The 18,904-nt window shown below is 44.7% G+C and overlaps 1 protein-coding gene across 2 annotated transcripts in view; it reads right to left on the bottom strand.

The window, feature by feature from the left end:
* Positions 1 to 18,904, bottom strand: part of THOC1 (THO complex subunit 1) — a 449,280-nt gene that overhangs the window by 267,814 nt on the left and 162,562 nt on the right. For both annotated transcript variants that reach the window (XM_086965617.1, XM_086965619.1), the window contains exon 10: positions 15,245 to 15,353. In XM_086965617.1, coding sequence (XP_086821743.1) covers positions 15,245 to 15,353 — 109 coding nt within the window. The remainder of the gene's footprint in view (positions 1 to 15,244; positions 15,354 to 18,904) is intronic.

Below are 18,904 nucleotides of genomic sequence, written 5' to 3'. Positions count from 1 at the left end.
TATTTTCTGCCTATACACTGCCAGACTCTATCTTTCCCACATCGTGCGCGGCGCCCCTGGCTACTGATAACGGCGCACCAGGGCGCCCCGGCGCACAGTTTGGGAACCTCTGCTGTAGGAGTAAAAGGCTCATGCACCTGTACCCTCACCACTGGTATAGTGTACCCAGCTAGAGGGGTGACTGATCTATGCCAGGGCAGTGGGTTGTAGGCATGGCACACAGAGATGTGTGCCATGTCAACTCTTCACTTTGTTCTGCACCAAAACACGCAGCCTGCAAAGGCAGTGTGTGAGTGTGAAGGTACATGACCTCTAAGGGTGGCACAATAAGTGATGCAGCCCTTAGAGGCCTTCTCTGGTCACAGTGCCCTGAGTACCTGTGGTACCATTCACCAGAGGCTGACCTGTGGCCAGAGATGCCAATTGGGATTAGGCTTCCATGCAGTTTTAGGGAAAGAACACAGTCCCTGGGTACCTGGAGCCCAGGACACACTCAGTCAAGGCACATCACTAATTCAGCAAAAAAGTGGGGGCAACCATCTAGAAAGAGGACACTTTTTCACAGTGATTGTTTATGTACAGGAAGGAGTTCCTTCTTGCACATAAACAATCATTAAGAAATTGTGTTTTGAAACTTCTATATGGGCTGCATTCTGTAGCACACATAGGAGTTACAAACCTCCATTATTGATTGTTTATGTGCAGGAAGGGACACCTTCCTGCACATGAACAATCGTTCACTGCAACGCAGGCACCCTTGCACTGGGTGCAAGGGTGTCTGCATTGGCACTAGGCAGCTAAATTTAGCAACAGCACTAGGGGAAAAGCAGGAGTGTGCTGGATTCTTGTAAATACGGTGCATCCTTGCGGTTTGAAATTGCTGGAGCGTGGCGTTAGCAATTTTGGCGTAACGCTTCAATTCGACAGGTTCCTTGTAAGTATGCTACATAGTTTCTTACCTGACGGTGTGGTTTTGCAGCTTGAAGAATTTTCTGGATGCACATGATGTGTATTATTCCACCATCTAGTGGTTGGGTCCGAAATTCCCCTTATAAACTTTTGTCGTTCTACTCTTTTTGTTGTGGGTGGGCATTGACCGACCTCCATATGATGTCCCATTGTGACATGGTTGTGCTTCCTCCGGAAGTGCCTACCTTTGGTCGCCATCTATAACACAGTGAACAGCTGTACTCCATAGGATCTTTCAAAAATGAAGAACACCAGAAGTAGATCTATTTGGAACTCCACAGATTGCAAAATGCCGAAGCTTTGTCTTCAGACAACATTACCAACAGTCCCTGGGGAATGGTTTCCCTGGACGCCACTAATTCACAGAGTGATCAGCAAATGCAGGATCAGCGGCATGACCCTGATACTAATCGCGCCACAGTGGGCGAGGCAAACAAGGTTCTTAGAACAAATAAAACGAATCCAGGGGAATATTCACAAATTGCCAAACAGGTTGTCTATGCAAGAAGGAAGGGTGCTTCTCCGAGAACCAGAGTCTTTAAGCCGGGCAGCATAGCTCCTGAAGACTTAAAATGTGGACATTTAAAATACCAGAGAATATAATGCCTGTCCTAAGAGAAGCTAGGAAACCAGCAACTAGAAAGTGCTATATAGCTAATTGGAAAATATATTCACTTTGGTGGCTTAAAGAAGGTTTATTAAAAAGGAACACAAGGGATAAGACAGTGTTAAAGTATTTAGCACATTTACTAGAATGTAAACTGTAAATGTAAATGTATTGGCATTTATATAGCGCACTACTTACCCGTAGGGTCCCAAGGCGCTTCGACCGCTGCGAAACCCTTCCTGGCTTCCCTGAGAGATGGTCCCTTAATGGGTATCTCCAGGGTGAGACCAGGCATCCCCGGCGGTCTGGTGGGGCCGTTAGTGAAGATGAGGCAAGCTAATGCCCAGAGTTGCCGAGTGTGATCGCTGATCAGAGTGGGCACCGAGGCGAGAGAATTATCGAGTCCGCTGACCCTGGTCCAGAAACCTGCCGCGCCGGGAATCGAACCCTGGTCCCGGGCCGTCCTCTGCTCTCGGGTCTGCCGCCTCTAACCAGTGAGCCACACTTCTTCCCTGGGTTATATGCGATCTATTCCACCATGCTATCTCTTCTATTTTGTGTGTGACAGCCACTAGATCTTCCAAACTCCCCGTTGTATGTGACCACTGGTTTTGCAGCCATTCCTGAAATGGTCTTGTGTGGTCTTGTGTTTGGTATTAAAGGATGCAAGAAGCCATCATCCCTAGTAGTTTCTACACTGTCCGAGTATGCCCCTTTCGGTACCGCCTTTTTTTTCTTCGATATTGCCAGTGTTCTCTTCTCGCTGGGGGGATACTTTCCCTTGTATTGAATTTATCCTGGCCCCCAAGAAATTCTTCTCTTGTTCTGGTTCTGGAGATGGCTTCTCCATATTTATTGAGAACCCTAGCTGGCAGAGTCTTCATTACTTGCAGAATGTGATTTTTGTATTTCTTCTGCATGTTTGGCCTTACCAGCCTGTCTAGTTAAGGATACATGTGTATGCCTTGCCTTCGCAGGTGTGCTGCTACTGCTGCTAAACACTTTGGTGCTGATTTTATTCCGAATGCCAGCACCTTGAACTGATAGTGGCTTTTGTCTATCATGAATCTGAGGAATCTCTTGTGGCCGGTGTTCATTGGAATGTGTAAAAAAGTGTCATTTAAATCCATTGTTGCTATGTAATATCCAACTTGTAGTTGTGGTTTTATATCTTGCAGGGTTGTCATTTTGAATTCTTGTGTTTTTATAAACTTGTTCACAAAACCTAAAGTATATTATTGGGTGTAATGTTCCATCTACATTTTGGATAAGAATATAAATTGAAAAATGTCACTTGTTTATTGCAATTTTTAGCACTAATTCTATTGCATCTTTTGGCAACATTCCCTCTACTTTCCTGAGTAGACGTGTGGTTTCCTCCTTTGAAAGTACCTTTCTCCTTGAACCCTTGCCTGGAGGGGTCATGTCTAATTCTATGCAATATCCATATTGTATTATGTTTAAAACCCATTTGTCTGAAGTGATCTTCCTCCACTACTGAAGGAAGTTGTTGATTCTTCCTTCTACTGGTGTTGAATGTAGAAGTTCTTGATGTTCCATTTTTGCACCTTGGGCTGCTTTTTTTTTGTTTTGCTACTGCACTCCTGGATCTCTTTGGAGTGTCTCTTGTGAGCTTTGTTGAGTCACTCATTTTGCAGGGGGAGCTTCTCTCCTTTGTGGTTTTCCTCTTCCATGTGGGCATTTGCGAAAGGACTGTCTTTTCTGCTGGTACTGCCAACCTTGTTGCTGGTTTGACTGACTTCTCCCTGATATGTGTAGGTATGTTTGATGAGAGGTTCCTGGTTGGAAGGTGCCCCTTCAGGTGGGCCTTCGTGAAGGTAGTTATCCTTTACGCATAATACATCGGACTTGCAAAGCCCCCATTGACTTTGCTATTTTGTTGTCCTGATTAAGAATCTCAGCTACTCCACTCCCAAATAGTTGTTCTCCATTAAATGGTGCATTTAGAATATTAGTTTGTACCTCAGGCTAAAAACCTGAAATTCATAGCAGGCAGGTCTTCTTTCTGTGATGACACATCGAGCAGACAGGCGAGGATGGGCAACTGCATCCAATGCAGATATTAAGCATGTGCTGGCGATGTTTTTGCCATCCTCTACAAGGTGAGTTGCCCTGCTTTTGTATTGTTCAGTGAGATGTTTCATCATCTTCCCTATTTCTTCCCAATGTTGTTAGGTGTGACGGTTAAGCAATGCTTTGGAATTTCCAATGCACCATGGATTTGCTGCACTTTTCTCCACCTTTCGACCAATGAGGTCCCTCCTCCTACTCTCCTTGTCTGGAGGAGGGCCTGTTGAGCTTGGGACATTAGCTCTTTTACGAGATGTTTAATGTTATTATTGAAACTACTGGGACTGTACCTTTTATGTAGATTGGATCATTTTCTTCTCTTCTCTAGGTCTAACTGCCCTACATGTTGCAGGTTCTTTAAAAGCCTCCTTTCCTTGAAATAACACACTTGGCAGCATAGAGAGAAACTGGTTTCTTGGTTGTGTAGGCAGGAGAGTTGTTGATTTGAGTTTTCTCTTCCTCTAGCTGGACCCCAAATCTGCCTGCTGTCTTTTTAATTACTTTGTTGTACACCCCAATATCGTCAGGTGGTGATGGCCTAGAAGGATACGTATCCTTATCCTCTTCAGGTGAATCGGGTTCAAGGTCCTGCCATTGTGTCTACTGGTATTCTGAAGACTCAGAACCATGGTAATTTTGTTCCTCCTCTTCATAGAAGACTTCCTGAGGTTCAGGAGTTATCAGTAGCTCTATTTCCTCAATATTTTGTCCCCTTGATCCTTTGATGTGGAGGTCTTTGTAGGGATTAGCAATGATTTTAGACTTTCATCAAACTCTTTCTTCTTTTGTAGAAGTATCATCATTTCGGCCTCGAGCGTCTCTTCTTCTATATCTTGGCCGCTTTGTGTTCAGTGTGGAGATTTTCGAACAGGGTCGAGGAACTGCCGCCCTCTGGACATGTTTTTGGTGTTCCACCACTGCAGAGAGCGATGTGTGCGGCTGTCTACCAACACCAGGTCTGTAAGTTGTCCTTGAGCCTGGTTCCAATGATGTGCTAGACATTCCTGCAATGGGCGCATTTGCAGTCTAGCATATGGTACAATAAAAATGCAAGATGCCAACATGCCTATCAGTTGCATGAACTGGGAGAGAGTGTTGGTCTTGAAACCTTGTGATTAAGGCTTGAATGATCTGTACCCTGGCTGGACTGGGATAAGCCAGAGCTGTAGACGTGTTTATTGTAGACCCTAGGTTTTGATGTACATGAGAGGGCTAGAGATGCGACTTGGTGTAGTTGATTGTAAACCCCAAGTTGTGCAATGTTTGAATTGTCTGAAATGTGTGTTGGACACACTGGTTGAATGACTTGGATTTTATGAGCCAATCGTCCAGGTATGGGAAGACATGGATGTGTTGCCTTCGGAGATGTGCTACTACTACTGCTAGGCACTTTGTAAACACTCTTGGTGCAGTTGTGACCCCTAATGGAATGACTTTGAACTGATAGTGTTGTCCTTGTAGTACAAACCTTAGATACTTCAAGTGAGAAGGATGTATGGGAATGTGGAAGTAGGCGTCCTTGAGATCTAGTGTAGTAAGGAAGTCGCCTTGTTGCAACTATGGGAGCACTTGTTGTAAAGTGATCATATTAAAATGATCTGAGTGTATATACAGATTGAGAGGCCTGAGGTCTAGAATTGGTCTTAGTGTCCCGTACTTCTTGGGTATTAGGAAGTACAGCGAGTAAACCCCTGTTCCTTGATGTTGTAATAGGACTATTTCTATTGCGTCCTTTTGAAGCAATGATATAACCTCTTGTTTGAGCAGCGTAAGATGTTCTGTAGACATTGGACGCTGTCTGGGTGGTATATGTGGAGGGGTAGCTGTAAGTTCTAGGCAGTAGCCATACTGGATAATCTGTCTTACCCACTTGTCTGTGGTGATGGAATTCCAGACAGGTAGGAAGAAAACAAGTTACTTACCTGTAACTGTAGTTCTCCAGTATTGGAAGCTTTCATAGATTCAGATGCCTGAATCATTCCCCGTCGTCAAGAAGGGAGTCTCCTGTACATAAAAAAAGCAATGCTTAGTAGTATAGCAAACTGAAAAGAGGCCTAGGCCCATTTTCCTTTTGCAACCCATAACCGTCGTTATGTAAAAGAGACCAAACTTGTCCCTGAACCAATCAGAGCCCCTCACCCTCTAGAACACTCCCGAGAGAACCTTTTGCCCCTCCGGTTTTCGTGCACTTGTGCCATAAACACCTTTTGTGCTAAATCAGAGGTGACCCTCTCAGGGGAGAAGGGTGGGTGCATGTGAATCTATGAAAGCTTCCAATACTGGAGAACTACAGTTACAGGTAAGTAACTTGTTTTCTTACTCCAGTATTGGAGCTTTCATAGATTCACATGCCTGAATCAGATTAGCGAGCAGTAAGTCATAACACATTTTTTGTCACCCAAGATCTCGAATTAGGCAACATATGTAATCTGATAATAGCAGTGTCTATATATATACATATAGAGAAATCTTCACAAATGGCATATAAAATAACATATCACGACAAAATGTGTCTATATCACCAACAAAGGAAGGAGGGATGGAAAAGAGGGCTCACCGTTACTGGAAAAGGTTCCTCAGTACTGCTTCCCCCCCACTGCCACATCCTATTTGCAGGTGCATCAAGGTAGTAATGTCTGGTGAAGGTATGAGTACTCTTCCAGGTAGCAGTCCTTCAGATATCCTGGATAGGTACACCTGCAAATAAAGCAGTGGAGGTGGACACTGCTCTTGTAGAATGTGCACGAACAGGTGCATTACACGGCTTCCCCTCCGCCTGATGACAATATTGTATTGTCTTTGAAATCTATCGAGAAATGCCCCTTTTACAAGGGAAAAAACCCCTTCCTGAGGACACTATAAGCAACAAATAGTTGGGAAGACTTGCGGAAAGGCTTTGTTCTTTGTCCGTAAAATTTTAGGCAGTGTTGAACATCTAACGAATGAAAAGCTTTTTCCACTGACATGGCCGGTTGAGGGAAAAAAAACGCTTAGGAACCAGTGGTTCATTTAGATGGAAATCTGTTGGTACTTTTGGAATTAATTTGGGATTAGTCCCTAGAACAACCCTGTCCTTCTTGAACTGCAAAAACGTTTCTTGTATCTTGAGAGCCTGTATTTCTCCAACTCTTCTGGCTGAAGTGGAAGCTCTAAGAAGAGCTAGCTTCCAGGATAAGAATTTCTGGTCCGAAACAACCCCCCTTCATGAATTGCTGCATAATTCTTTCAGACCACAGTGATGGACTCAAGGAAGTCGTCTATATCGAGAAATTGACGCCAGGTGTACTTTAATAGAAGCATGGGACCAAGCAGATTTTGCCAACATCAGAACATATGGAATAATTTGATGTGCCTCTGAGTTTAGAGGATGAATAATATGTTCTTGGCACCACAGACTGAATCTCTTCCATTTCATCCTATATGCTCTGTTTGTAGTTTCCGCTCTGGTATGTGCTAGAATATCTCTGTATTCTGCCGAAATATCTAGGATGCGGAATTCGCAATATTTAGGAGCCATGCCGCTAAGCGCAGCGATCTCGGGTCCGAATAAAGCACTTGTCCCCGGGACATTGTCAAGAGTGATGATATTGGTTGTAGACGAATTGGGCGATCCTCCGACGGCAGGAGCAACTCCGTGGACCAGTGTTGTCTGGGCCACCACGGAGTTATTAGTATTACTCTGCCTGGTTCCTTCTTTATCTTTGTGAGAGCATGTGGCAGGAGGGGGATCGAACAAAAGGCGTAGGCAAAGACGCCTCGCCATGCTATCAAAAACGCATTCCATGGTGATGCCAACTTGCGAAGAACCGGCATTTTGTGTTCTGAGCTGTCGCAAACCGATCCAAATGCTGGAACTCCCCACTTGAAGAAGATGCTTTGCAGTAGTCCTGATTGATCTCCCACTTGTGGGAGGTCGATTGTAGTCTGGTTAGAGTGCCCGCTTTGACGTTCTGATCTCCTGGAAGGTGTTCCGCCTTTAGAGACACTCCATGTTGGACAGCCCACTTCCATATCTTTTGTGCCTCCCACGACAGGGAGAGGATCTTGTATCTCCCTGCTTGTTCAGATAGTGCATCGCAGTCGTGTTGTCTGTTCTCACCAGAACAGACGTTCCCTGAATTCTTGGTAGGAAAGCCAGTAGTGCCAAGCCTAACGCTCCGAGCCCAAGCCAGATGGTGTGAGGCTGTTCTTGCAATTTCCACGGACGGCTGACCAACAGGTCCTGAAGGAATGCTTCCCCATCCTTCCAGAGATGCATCAGTGGAAAGACTCACCAAGATGGTTTTTTTTTGTGCACTATGTCACTGCTTGCACCATAGCCAGGGTGAACTCCTTGTCATCGAAGGATCCCTCTACCTGGTGCCATTGGCAATCTAGTTCCTCCTGTAATGGATGCATCCTTAGTCGGCATAAAGGAATCAGAGGTATGCAAAAGGACACTGCCCCTAGTAGCGACTTGTATATACGTACTGAAAGACACTTTTTTTCCTGTGAAATTCTTGGCTAGAGCCGTGAGACCCAGTTGCCTCTCTGTGGCTGGAATGCCTTGATTACAGAGAATTCCAGAATCGCTCCCAGAAACGTGATCTTCTATGACGGTTGAAGGGACAATTTCTCTATATTTAAAGTCAGTCCCAGTTCGGCGAACAACTGTATGCATGCCGTAGTGGACACCTGGGCTGAAGTTTCTGATGGTGCTTTTACCAACCAGTCGTCCAGGTATGGAAATACTTGGGGTCTGTGCTTACTGAGAAAAAGCGGTCACTGGCACCAGACACTTTGTAAAGATTCTCAGGGCTGATTTGCGACCAAATGGTAGTACTTTGAAATGGTAATGGTCCCCGGCTACTGCAAATCGAAGATACAGTCTAAGGGAAGGATGAATGGGGATGTGAAAATATGCATCATGTAAGTCTAGAGTGGTCATATGATCCCCTGGGTTTAAGAGTAGCCGAATGTCTAGGTGGGTCACAATTTGGAAAAATTGCTTCTTAAGGTAAGTATACAGACCTCTCAGGTCTAGAATAGGACGCCATTGGAGAGCATTCTTCCGGACTAGGAAGAAACAGGAGTAAAACCCTTTTCGTTTTTGGAAGATCGGCACCGGTTCTATTACTCCCTTTCGGAGCATTGCCCAAATCTTCAAACGTATCTGAGATAGAGGTTTAATCTCTTGACTTGTCGGCGGCGTTGAAGGAGGGAAATGAAGAAAACTCAAGAGTGTGTGAGAATTGTATTTTATGGAAGGCCTATCTGTCCGTCGTTATTTTCTGTCAATAATGTAGATGGGAAGCAACTCTCCTACCCATGGGAACTTGTGGAGAGGAAGAGCAACATGTAGCCAGATTCAGAAGGTTGTCATTCATCATTGTTTTTCCCTTGACAACCTCCTCGTCCTCTAGGAGCAGACTTTGTATTGCTTGTTTTTTACCCTATTGCGGACAATATGGTTGTGAAGATGAGGAATAAAAGGGGTTATCTTCCCTTGATGATAAGTCCCTTTGTAGGATGACTGACCTCTTTCCCTGGCGCCTCGGAAAGGCACCTTACGGTATCGTAGTGTACCCAGGGGATTTGTAGTATGTATCTTTTTTGATACCTTGAAATGTCTCATCCACTTGTTTCCCAATAAATCTTCTCCATCGTAGGGGAGATTCAGGATCTTAATTTTGGACTTAGGTTCTAAAGGCAGTCGCCCTTAACCACCCCCGACGCCTTAGCAGCGCCGCTCGCCTCCTGTCTATTGTCCTCTGGGAAGAGGTCCATGTTTGGTACCATATCGCACCACATATGCCTGTCTTATCAGCCCAGAATAGCAAGGGCATTATCTGCTTTGACTAAGAGGGCAGACATGGATGAGAATCTCTTTCCCGCGTTGTCCAAGCATCTCCCCTCTCTGTCAGGAGGTGTTGATATAGCCGCAGAGGGATTCTTAGATTTTTGTTGCACCGCTTGCGAAAACACTGAATCAGGATTTGGATGGCACATTAAACACGCTGGTGCGTCTAAAGGAGCTTTATATTGTTTCTCCAACCTAACGAGCAGAGGCGTAACTGTCACCGGTGTCTTCATCTCTTTTAATCCTTCTTCCCACACATGGCTAACAATTAAGTATAGCCTGGACGGATTTTTGGAATGGCTCTTTGAAATCGTATAGGAAGCATTTGGTTTGTATTGTCGCTATAGGAAGCTTGAACCTCTTGCAGCTCTCTCCATTATATTATGGAATCTGCGGAGAATCCACCGGTCCTGGTGAGGGAGATGCCGGAGATGGATTCAAGTAATCATCCCATTTTTTGTTTGGATCTGATATTTCTCCCTCTTCCTGGTCATCATCATCTGTGGTGACCGGATTCTGGTGGTGTATTATTTGAGGAGTTGTCAGCCTAACTATAGTTGTGGCTCCCCGTTTCCAGCTGGAGTAGTGATTTCCTGAAAAGCTTGTGTCGGCGGAAATCTCTTTCTATAAACTGCAGATCTATCATGGAGGATGGCATCCCAACCATTCCTTCCTGGTACTCTTGGCGATAGTGCTATTGCTGAGGATATTGGTACTCCCCATGTACCTCCTCATAGTCATTCTCCTCATTCTTCACATGTAATTGTGAGGGACTACTGGCGTATCCAAAGGGTCCATCCTCCTCTTCCTATGAATCCTGCTCTTCAAGCAGGTGCGTTCTTGATGATTTCTAATTTTGGAATTTCCCTTGTCGACGAGCTCGTCGACGACATCGCCGTCGACATCGCCATCGCCGTCGACACCGCCATCGATGCCATCGTCGACATTAGGCGTAGAGAGCTAGCAGTCATCGACGACATAGTCATCGTCGTCTATGTTCCCGTAGACGACCCCTGTCGTCGTCACCGTCGACTATGATCTCGTCGTTGTCATCGTTGACGCCGCCGATGTAACCGGCGTCGACACCACCGTCGACTACCACCGCCGTCGACGACCACCGTCGACACTGCCGTCGTCTATGCCGGCGTAGATGATGCCGCAGACAGAGGCTGTAATAGGCAATGATGGTGTTTTTGATATGAGTGTCACCTCAATCCTCATCGACGACAATGACCGTTGACGATGTTGTTTTCTTAGTCTTTACCTCAGGAGGTACAGAAGACGGCTTCCTGAAGGGTTCTCTGACCTGAGGAGGTGATTTTGACAGCTCAGAAGTCATCTCTTTAACATTATTTTTCTCAAAAAGCATGTCCTTTACTCTCCTTTTCCACAGAGTGAGGAGATTTTGAAGGTCTGCGCCCAGAAGACCCATGAGTGGTCTTTTTGAGGGCCTTCTCAGGACGTTCCTCTGATGAATGAGTTAGAGGAGCTTTTCTTCTCTTTTGTGATCTCCTAGAGTTTGACGATGACGCCTCATCACTGTCACTGGAGAAAACCTCCTTTCTGGCCTTAGCGTTTGACACCATATTGAAAGGCGCCCTTCACGACGTCTCAGAATCTTACTTGAGAAAATGCGACACACCTTGCAGTCTTTGGCCTGCGGGTATAGACAGTAAATGCAGTCAGGGTGAGGATCATCAGTGTAGAGCAACCTCTAGGAACAAGTTGCACAGGCTCTAAATGATCCTTTCTTCTCCCTTCCAGACATTCTTTAAATAATATATTTGAAGATAATCCACAGTAGAACAGAATCCAGTAGAATTACTAAAAACAAAGTTCTTAATTGTAGTTAAAAAAAACTGAGTTTGAGCAGAGCTCAAAGGAGACTCCCTAGCACAACGTGCGGTAGAAAATCTGAGGGGCAAAAGGTTCTCTCAGGAGTGTTCTAGAGGTGAGGGGCTCAGATTGGTTCAGAGACAAGTTTGGTCTCTTTTACATAACGAAGGTTATGGGTTGCAAAAGGAAAATGGGCCTAGGTCTCATTTCAGTTTGCTATACTACTAAGCATTGCTCTTTTATGTACCAGAGACTTCCATCTCCTCGACGGGGAATGATTCAGGCATGTGAATCTATGAAAGCTCCAATACTGGAGTAACTGTGTTAGTCTTCCCCCCTACAGGAGTGGAATGCTGTTGGGGGAGCGGAAGGAAGTCACTGTTTTGTGGTGGGAGAGGTTTGATTGTTATTGCTCGACCTCTACCCTTGTTGTTATTGCCTCTGTAGCCTCCTCTAAAATATCCCCTATTGGAGGATGTTTGTGTATTGCTTTTAAAGGAAGCTGAATTGTCTGCTCCAACTTGTTTGGAGCCTCCTCTATAGAAGGAGCGACGAAAGGAGCCTCGTTTGTGGTGACTGCAAAGCTCCCATTGATTTGGCAGTTTCAGTGCCCTTTTTCATTTTTTTAAGTGCTGTGTCTACAGCTGGGCCAAAAAGAAGCAGTTGGTTAAATGGCTGATTTAATATGGTGGTTTGCACCTCTTGCTTAAATCCGGAGATGCGTAGCCATGCATGGCGTCTAAGGAGGACACTAGCCTTTATTGCTCTAGAAGCAGGGTCTGTTGCGTCAAGTGCACACTTGATAGAATCATTAGAAATTAACTTTCCTTCTTGGATAAGGTCATTAACCTGTGCCTTATATTGGTCAGGTAGATGCTGTAAGAGTGTTTCTAGATGATCATAATGAGCCCTGTCGTATCTTGCGAGGAGGGCTTGTGTATTAGCTATGCGCCATGTGTTACTTGCCTGGGCAGCTATTCTTTTACCTGAAGCGTCTATCATCTTTGACTCTTTATCAGGAGGTGGTGCTTCACCTGATGTTTGGGAGTTTGCTCTTTTCTGTGCGTTTGAAACGACAAGGGTACCTAAAGGCAGTTGTCCTTTAATGTAGGCAGGATCTGCAGGAGCAGGGCTATATTTCTTTTCTTTCCTGGGGTTTATGATCCTAGCACATACAGGATATTTAAACACTTCTGGTGCATGCTTAATAACCCCTTTGATCATAGGTAATATCTGAACTGACTTTTGGGATTGCTCAAAAGTGTCTAGTAGGAAATCTTCCTCTGCCTCATGTGAGTGTATTGTGACCCCACGATGAATGGCAGCTCTATTGATTAAGTGTCCAAACCCAATATTATCTTCTGGAGGTGATGGTTTGGATGGGTATGTGTATGGATCAGGGATATCTGGTACATCTGTTGTGACATCTGGTGGGATTGGGTACTCCCAGTCAGGTGGATCTGTTGGGTAGGTTAAAGGAAGTTTTTTGGTAGTCTCCTCCCCCCCATAATGTCATCATCATCATGGTTATGAGGAGGTGTATTTTGTGGTGAAAAATGCGTAGGAGAATTTTGAGGAGGTGGAATAGAGGTAGGTATAGAAGAAGGGCGCATAGGTGATGTTGCACAGTCCTTTTTTACAGCCAGTGGAGGTGCTGTATCTAACTTCCTCTTCCTGTCAGTAGAGACATGTCCTGTTTTTGGGTCGATATAGACCATTTTCTGTGTAGGATCAGGGTGAGAAAGTTCTTCTTCAGGAACTGCTTTTGGTGCCGATTTTTTCGGTTCCCAGCGTGGTTGTCTCTTTCTTTGTCCTTAGCCTTAGGAGTTGTGGCAGAGTCCTTTGGAATAGGTTTTGGCTCCAAAGACCTTGGTTTTGAAGCCAAAGCTGGTTTAGTGGGCTTGGAAGCGTCGAAAACAGGCTTTATTATGTTCGGAGCCTGTCGGTCTCTCGAAGTCGACTGTTTCGGAGCTGTTTTCTGAACCAGGACTTCTTTCGCTTTCGGTGCCGAGGGAGCTCGTGGTATCGGCACATGCGGTATGCTCGGTCCCGAGCTACCGGAAGGCTTTTGTATTTTCTTCGGAGCTGGGCTCGAAGGCGGGCTTCTGAAGTAGTTTTTTGTCTCGACTGGGCCCCGGAGGCAGAGTGCTGACCTTTGCCTTCGATTTAGGTGCAGGTGTTGGGGCTGGGACAGTAGTACTCACGCGTTGACCCAAAGGTATGGAGTCATCTGCCCCAGATACGATTTGGAGATCTTTGGAATCCTCTTCGGGAACATCTGGGACCTTCGTCGAAGATGTCCTCTGGTTCCGGAGCTGATCTATGCATGATGTGTCAACGGGCCCTCGATCTCGAATGGTCTTCTTGGATCGAAAGGAAGCGCAGGCTGGACAGCTGGAATCGTCGTGTTCAGGTGATAAGCACAGGTTACAGACCTTGTGATGGTCACTGTGCGAAAATTTTGCTCCACACTGGGGGCATTTCTTGAACGGCGTCCTTTCCATGACCTGTAGGCCTCACGGCGTGGATAGGCCCAACGGCCCGCGGCAACGACCGGAATCGAGCTGATGAAATCGAGTCGATGGTTCTTGATGTCGAAAGTTCTTTAGAAGAGTTTAAGTACGTTTTTTGACTCGTCAAACTACTTAGAAAGTATGGAGTCGATGCCCATGCGCACTATCGTCCTAGGGAGGAGTCACCTATCTCGTGACTACAAAGACTTCTTCCAAGTCGACAACAACATGCAATCATCCGAGCCCAACACCAGGTGGCGATCTAATGCTCAGTGTGAGATCTGCAGCTCATATGCCACGAATATATATATGCGGAGCAAGGCGGAGGCTTCCGCCGAAACGCGCCTGTAGCAGCTTGATGGATTAAAACTTTTTCTTAAATTGAATTCACAGTGTCAGTGCCATCCTTGATCGGAGTGAATGCAACCACACAGATAAGGATGGATTGCTGCTGCTACAGGGGAATCTCCCATGATATTTTGGACAGCTCAATGTATGATCACGTCATTCATGTAAAATGCATTATTATATTGGTCTTTTTCATTGCATCGTTATTCATATTAAGTGGCCAGCGGCTGAATGTCATTTATAAAATGTCCTGCTAATGTAGTTAAAGTATTGGTGTTACTTGTTTTTAACTGATAAAATGCTAATAGTTATAAAAAAAAATTATGCACACTATCTTGAAAGGAAAGGGAGACTGAAAATCAGCTACTAAAGCAGAACAAGTTTACCTTCCTCTTTAGTGTACTCTGATGGGAAAGTGACAATGAAATTACACACTAAATGTAGACTAGTCTTGGCCACAAAATACCTCCCTCCAGTGTTGGCTTTTCTTTTCCTGCTAAACAATCCAGGAAAAAAAAATATTGGGCAAGTTCAGTAAAAGGTCAACATTGTTAAACTTCAGTGGTGCTATCCATATTAGAACCATGCTTATATTATGAGAAAATGGTGGGTATCCATAGTGCTTCTATCAAGTTGTCGTACAAGGGTTAATTGAGCTGGCTAAGGAGGAGGGAAGTATGCAACCACTTGATGTATCCTGGGATGCAGTGGCTGACGTGGTCGGCAACTGTCGAGTGGTGGCTGGAGGATTTTGCCTTAGGGGAGTGCATTTCCTATTAATGAGGTAGGTTGGGATATTTTCCAAATGACATCTCAGAATTTGGAAACAGACAGCCAAGAAGGATTTCAAAGGATGGGAATCCATAATAATGTCCTAACCTGAGGGTAATCACGAACAATCGATGGCAAACAAAGAGGCAGTGCAGGGCCTACCCGGCTTGACTGCAAAAGCAGTGGTGCACACAACTATCAAACTTCCATTATCTTAGCCTAAAACATAAATAAATTGAAATACCACTTTGTTAAGCAATGCGCACGTACCTTGAGGAACACTTTCCAAGAGTTTTTGTCGTAACACTGCACAGGATTTCTGAAGAAATCTTGGAGTGACCAGAATTTTCGGTACAGGTTGTAATCTATTGGAATAGAGCTAAGCAAATAGGGAAATCAATCATAAACCAAATAAAATAGATATTTATACAGAAGTTTAGTTCTCGAACAGTGCTATGCCTCCCCATTACAATGTGTTGAAATGTGATGTCTAATCATGTGGAAACTTAAACTAGTGGTTATTCTTGAGACAGTCCACTGCTAAGTTTATGACTTTTGCAAATGGCAACAATTAATAGTGAACTTGAATTCATGCCAGTATATAAAATTAGAGTCTGGAACCTATAAAAACACCTAGAACATAGACAAAGGAAAATTATAAAAGTGGATTGGTTGCTAACTGCAGTGATAAATTACAGTTCAGAGTCTAAAAATTGAACAACAGTGTAATGTACACTTTATTAAAAATGCTGTTGTTTTTGGGAGGTTGTAGCCAACAAGAAACACATTATTTCAATATATAATAATCATGTAGTCAAGAAATCACTATGGGAGATACTACCTTTAAGTTGGCAAACGCCTGATCTGAACCTCATTGCTGTTAAATGGTTCTTTTTTTGTAACTGAGATATAAAAGTGCATGTTGCCACTCTTCAAGTTGAAATATTGCAGGTTATACAAGACCAATCTGAAACCCATATTTAACATTTGCTTATGTTTGATATAATTCAGTTGTCCGGCTTATGCACATTGTGAAGAAATGGGGTGCATTATATGGTGTGGTTGTGTGACCTCACCATGTAATACACTTACAGAACCATTTAGGACTCCAATATTTCGTATGTCAAACATTCAGCTCAGTTCTGGGTGGATGTGGCTCCGAGAAGCAAAGCTTACACAATGGAAAAAGTGTTAAGCATTTACACAGCACCAAATCAATTGAAGCAGAAATTGACAAGATGCCAAAGAATTCCGACACCACTTTATAAAAATAGACTGTAATCTTATGTATTTTTAGACACCACAATAAAACAAACTCCACAAAGGTTCCGGAGAAATAAAATTTACCAGGTATAGTAAATCAACCGCTAACAAGCATTGCCAAATTCAACAAATTTGACACTTAGAAGCTTTTTTGCCAAAACATTTGGCCAATTGGAATGTGGTCATCTAGCGTCACTTTAGGGGACTAATTTCAGTCAGGAGTCAGTCAGTTGGACCAGCAAGGTCCTCAGAAACAGTTACCTCAGCAGGTGAAGCAGTCTTCTGTACGTTCCAGGCACTTTTATCCTTTGCAGGACTTTCCTATGGAAGTGGTCCTGATGCAAGGGACGAAGAATGCTGAAGATGCTCGAAGGATGCAATGCAGTAGATAGAGGTTTTGCAGCTACTACTCCCCCTCAGTCCACGAATGGGGTGAGGTGCTCCTGGTCACAGGGTCAACATCCCAGTAAGTCCCATTGGCACTGGCAGAAGTTCCGTTGTCACTGGACTACTGGTTGTCCAATATTGTGGTCACAGGTCAATCCTTGCTGGATTGGTAACTCTGCCTCTGGGGCTCCCAAACACACACTCAAACAATACTCCCAGGTTCAGCGAACTTGGGTGCAACTTTGAGAATCTGGTCCTGATTCTTGGTGCTGCACAGCGGAGGTTAGAAACAGGTTGAACACTTTGGGCTACCAACTTACCCCAGCAGGCTTCTCAGCTGTCGATTCGTCGGGGAAGTGAACAGGAGGCCAGCTCACTGACCCTTGTTGTCTCTTGGCTTTGGCTGGGCTCTGGAGAGGACTTCTCCTCAAGCAGGACACAACAGGCACAGTCCCTCTCCTTTGCTAGCCACCAGGTGCAGTCTACACTGATGCAGCCTCTTTGCTGGTTCCACTGTGCAGGGGAGGGCAGTTCTACTTTGGTCCTCTTCCAGTCCAGTCAAGATCTGAGTGGGGGGGTGGGGGGTGGGGGGGGAGGGAGGCATGCCCTACCTATGCTCAGAAAATTCCCTTGGGGAAAGATGTAGTTGGTAGCCAACTGGCTATCAGGTTCCCTCCCACCTGATGACCATTTCCTGCGAAGGGTGGCATCAGTGCATCCCAGGATGCACCATTCTGCTCATTTCTAATATGGCAGGACCCCACTCCCAGCACATGGAGCTTCGTAGCCCAACCCAGAAGTGTGGCTATTTAGAGGGCTACATGCCCCTGGTAAACTGGTTTAATCTCTCTTGTTCCAAGTGCCAGCCTGTCTGAACAGTGGAACAGCCCCTCTCCAAAAAGTTATCCATTTGCCTATCAAAGGTGGTTTCTCCTTTGAAGCTCAGCTTTTCGGCCAACGCCTGTGTGGCTTCCTGCAATAGGGAGGTGACACTTCCTTCCCTAAGCACACCCCGATTGTATCCTTTCCTGGGAGTCATCAGCAAGTCTCCCCAGGAGGGCAGAAACCGGTCTTGGCTACGAAACTCCATCTGTAACCAGTATGAGCACATCTTGTTACATTAATTTCAACAAGAGAATCAAGTCTGAGTTGTTTGATACCTTGGATGACCCAATTTGGTGACACTGTTCTTGAGTAAGCACAGCTGAGGGGTCAGCGTTTAACTCTGCACTTGCCAATTGGGTGGCCAATCTTTTCAATAGTAAAAATGAAAGTTTACCGATTTTACTATCAGAACATGTAAAATAAATGTTCTGCCTTTGAGCTATGTTGCGCCCTGTCCTAGGACATGCTCGGCCGGCCATAGGGTGACTTACACATATACCTGGAGAAGTCAGGCTTTGCCATTGCTTTAAATGGCAAAGTCATTCCAGCAGTTAAACTGCTCGTCCAGCCTGCAAATGGCGGGCTAGGAGACTTATTTTACAGGTGTCCCACCCAGTGCAGCAATCGCAGGGAGAACCCACTAACTTAGATACCCTGGGTACCATTTACTAGGGACTTACAGGTAAGCTAGATCAGCCAACTGGGTAGAAGCCAATTTGCTGTATGAGTTTAAGAGTAAGGGCACAGGCACGGAGGTCTGGTTTGCAGGCTTAAGTGCACGCTCAGAGTCGAAAAAGAAGCAGCATCAATCCAAAAACATTGGGGGTGGACCATACTTAAAGGGCATTTCCTTACTCAACAAATTAAAGTGAATAAACCACATGAGAATATTTCACTACAATTTAGAAAAATTGATTTGATAAAACAATTTATTCTAGCTCGATCAGTTCCTTGTTGGGTAGTAGCTGCCAGCTATAATGTGATATTCACATTTTGCATTCTCCCCCAGATCTAGCTCTTTCATTCATTACGGTCTTCAGGATTATGGCTAGCGTTTTACACATTTGAAAGTGATCATATTATAAACCGTACTCAATTTTTCTGACGTTTTGTACATTGAGAATTTTAATTGTTTTAAATAGGATACTATGCCTCAGTATATTAAGATAAGGGCTGAAGAAGGTGGTTTGATTAAAAGAGTTAACTTGCTATACTTCACTTTACAGTCTGCACACTATAGAATTATTATCCTGTTTTTCAATTTATTACATGAAAGGATTCAGTCACATGAAAGGATTCAGTCTCATGAACGCCTATTCTTTCTTTCATTCGCATTCTCAAGATTTGTAGCATCCATCTTAGAGACTTGAAGGAGTGTTCTCAGTATTTGATCAC

Source organism: Lissotriton vulgaris, chromosome 4_1 (genome assembly GCF_964263255.1).
Source record: "Lissotriton vulgaris chromosome 4_1, aLisVul1.2, whole genome shotgun sequence".
In the NCBI taxonomy this organism is placed as follows: Eukaryota; Metazoa; Chordata; class Amphibia; order Caudata; family Salamandridae; genus Lissotriton; species Lissotriton vulgaris.
The sequence above is the reverse complement of the archived record's forward strand: the minus strand, read 5'-3'. Positions and strand labels throughout refer to the sequence as shown.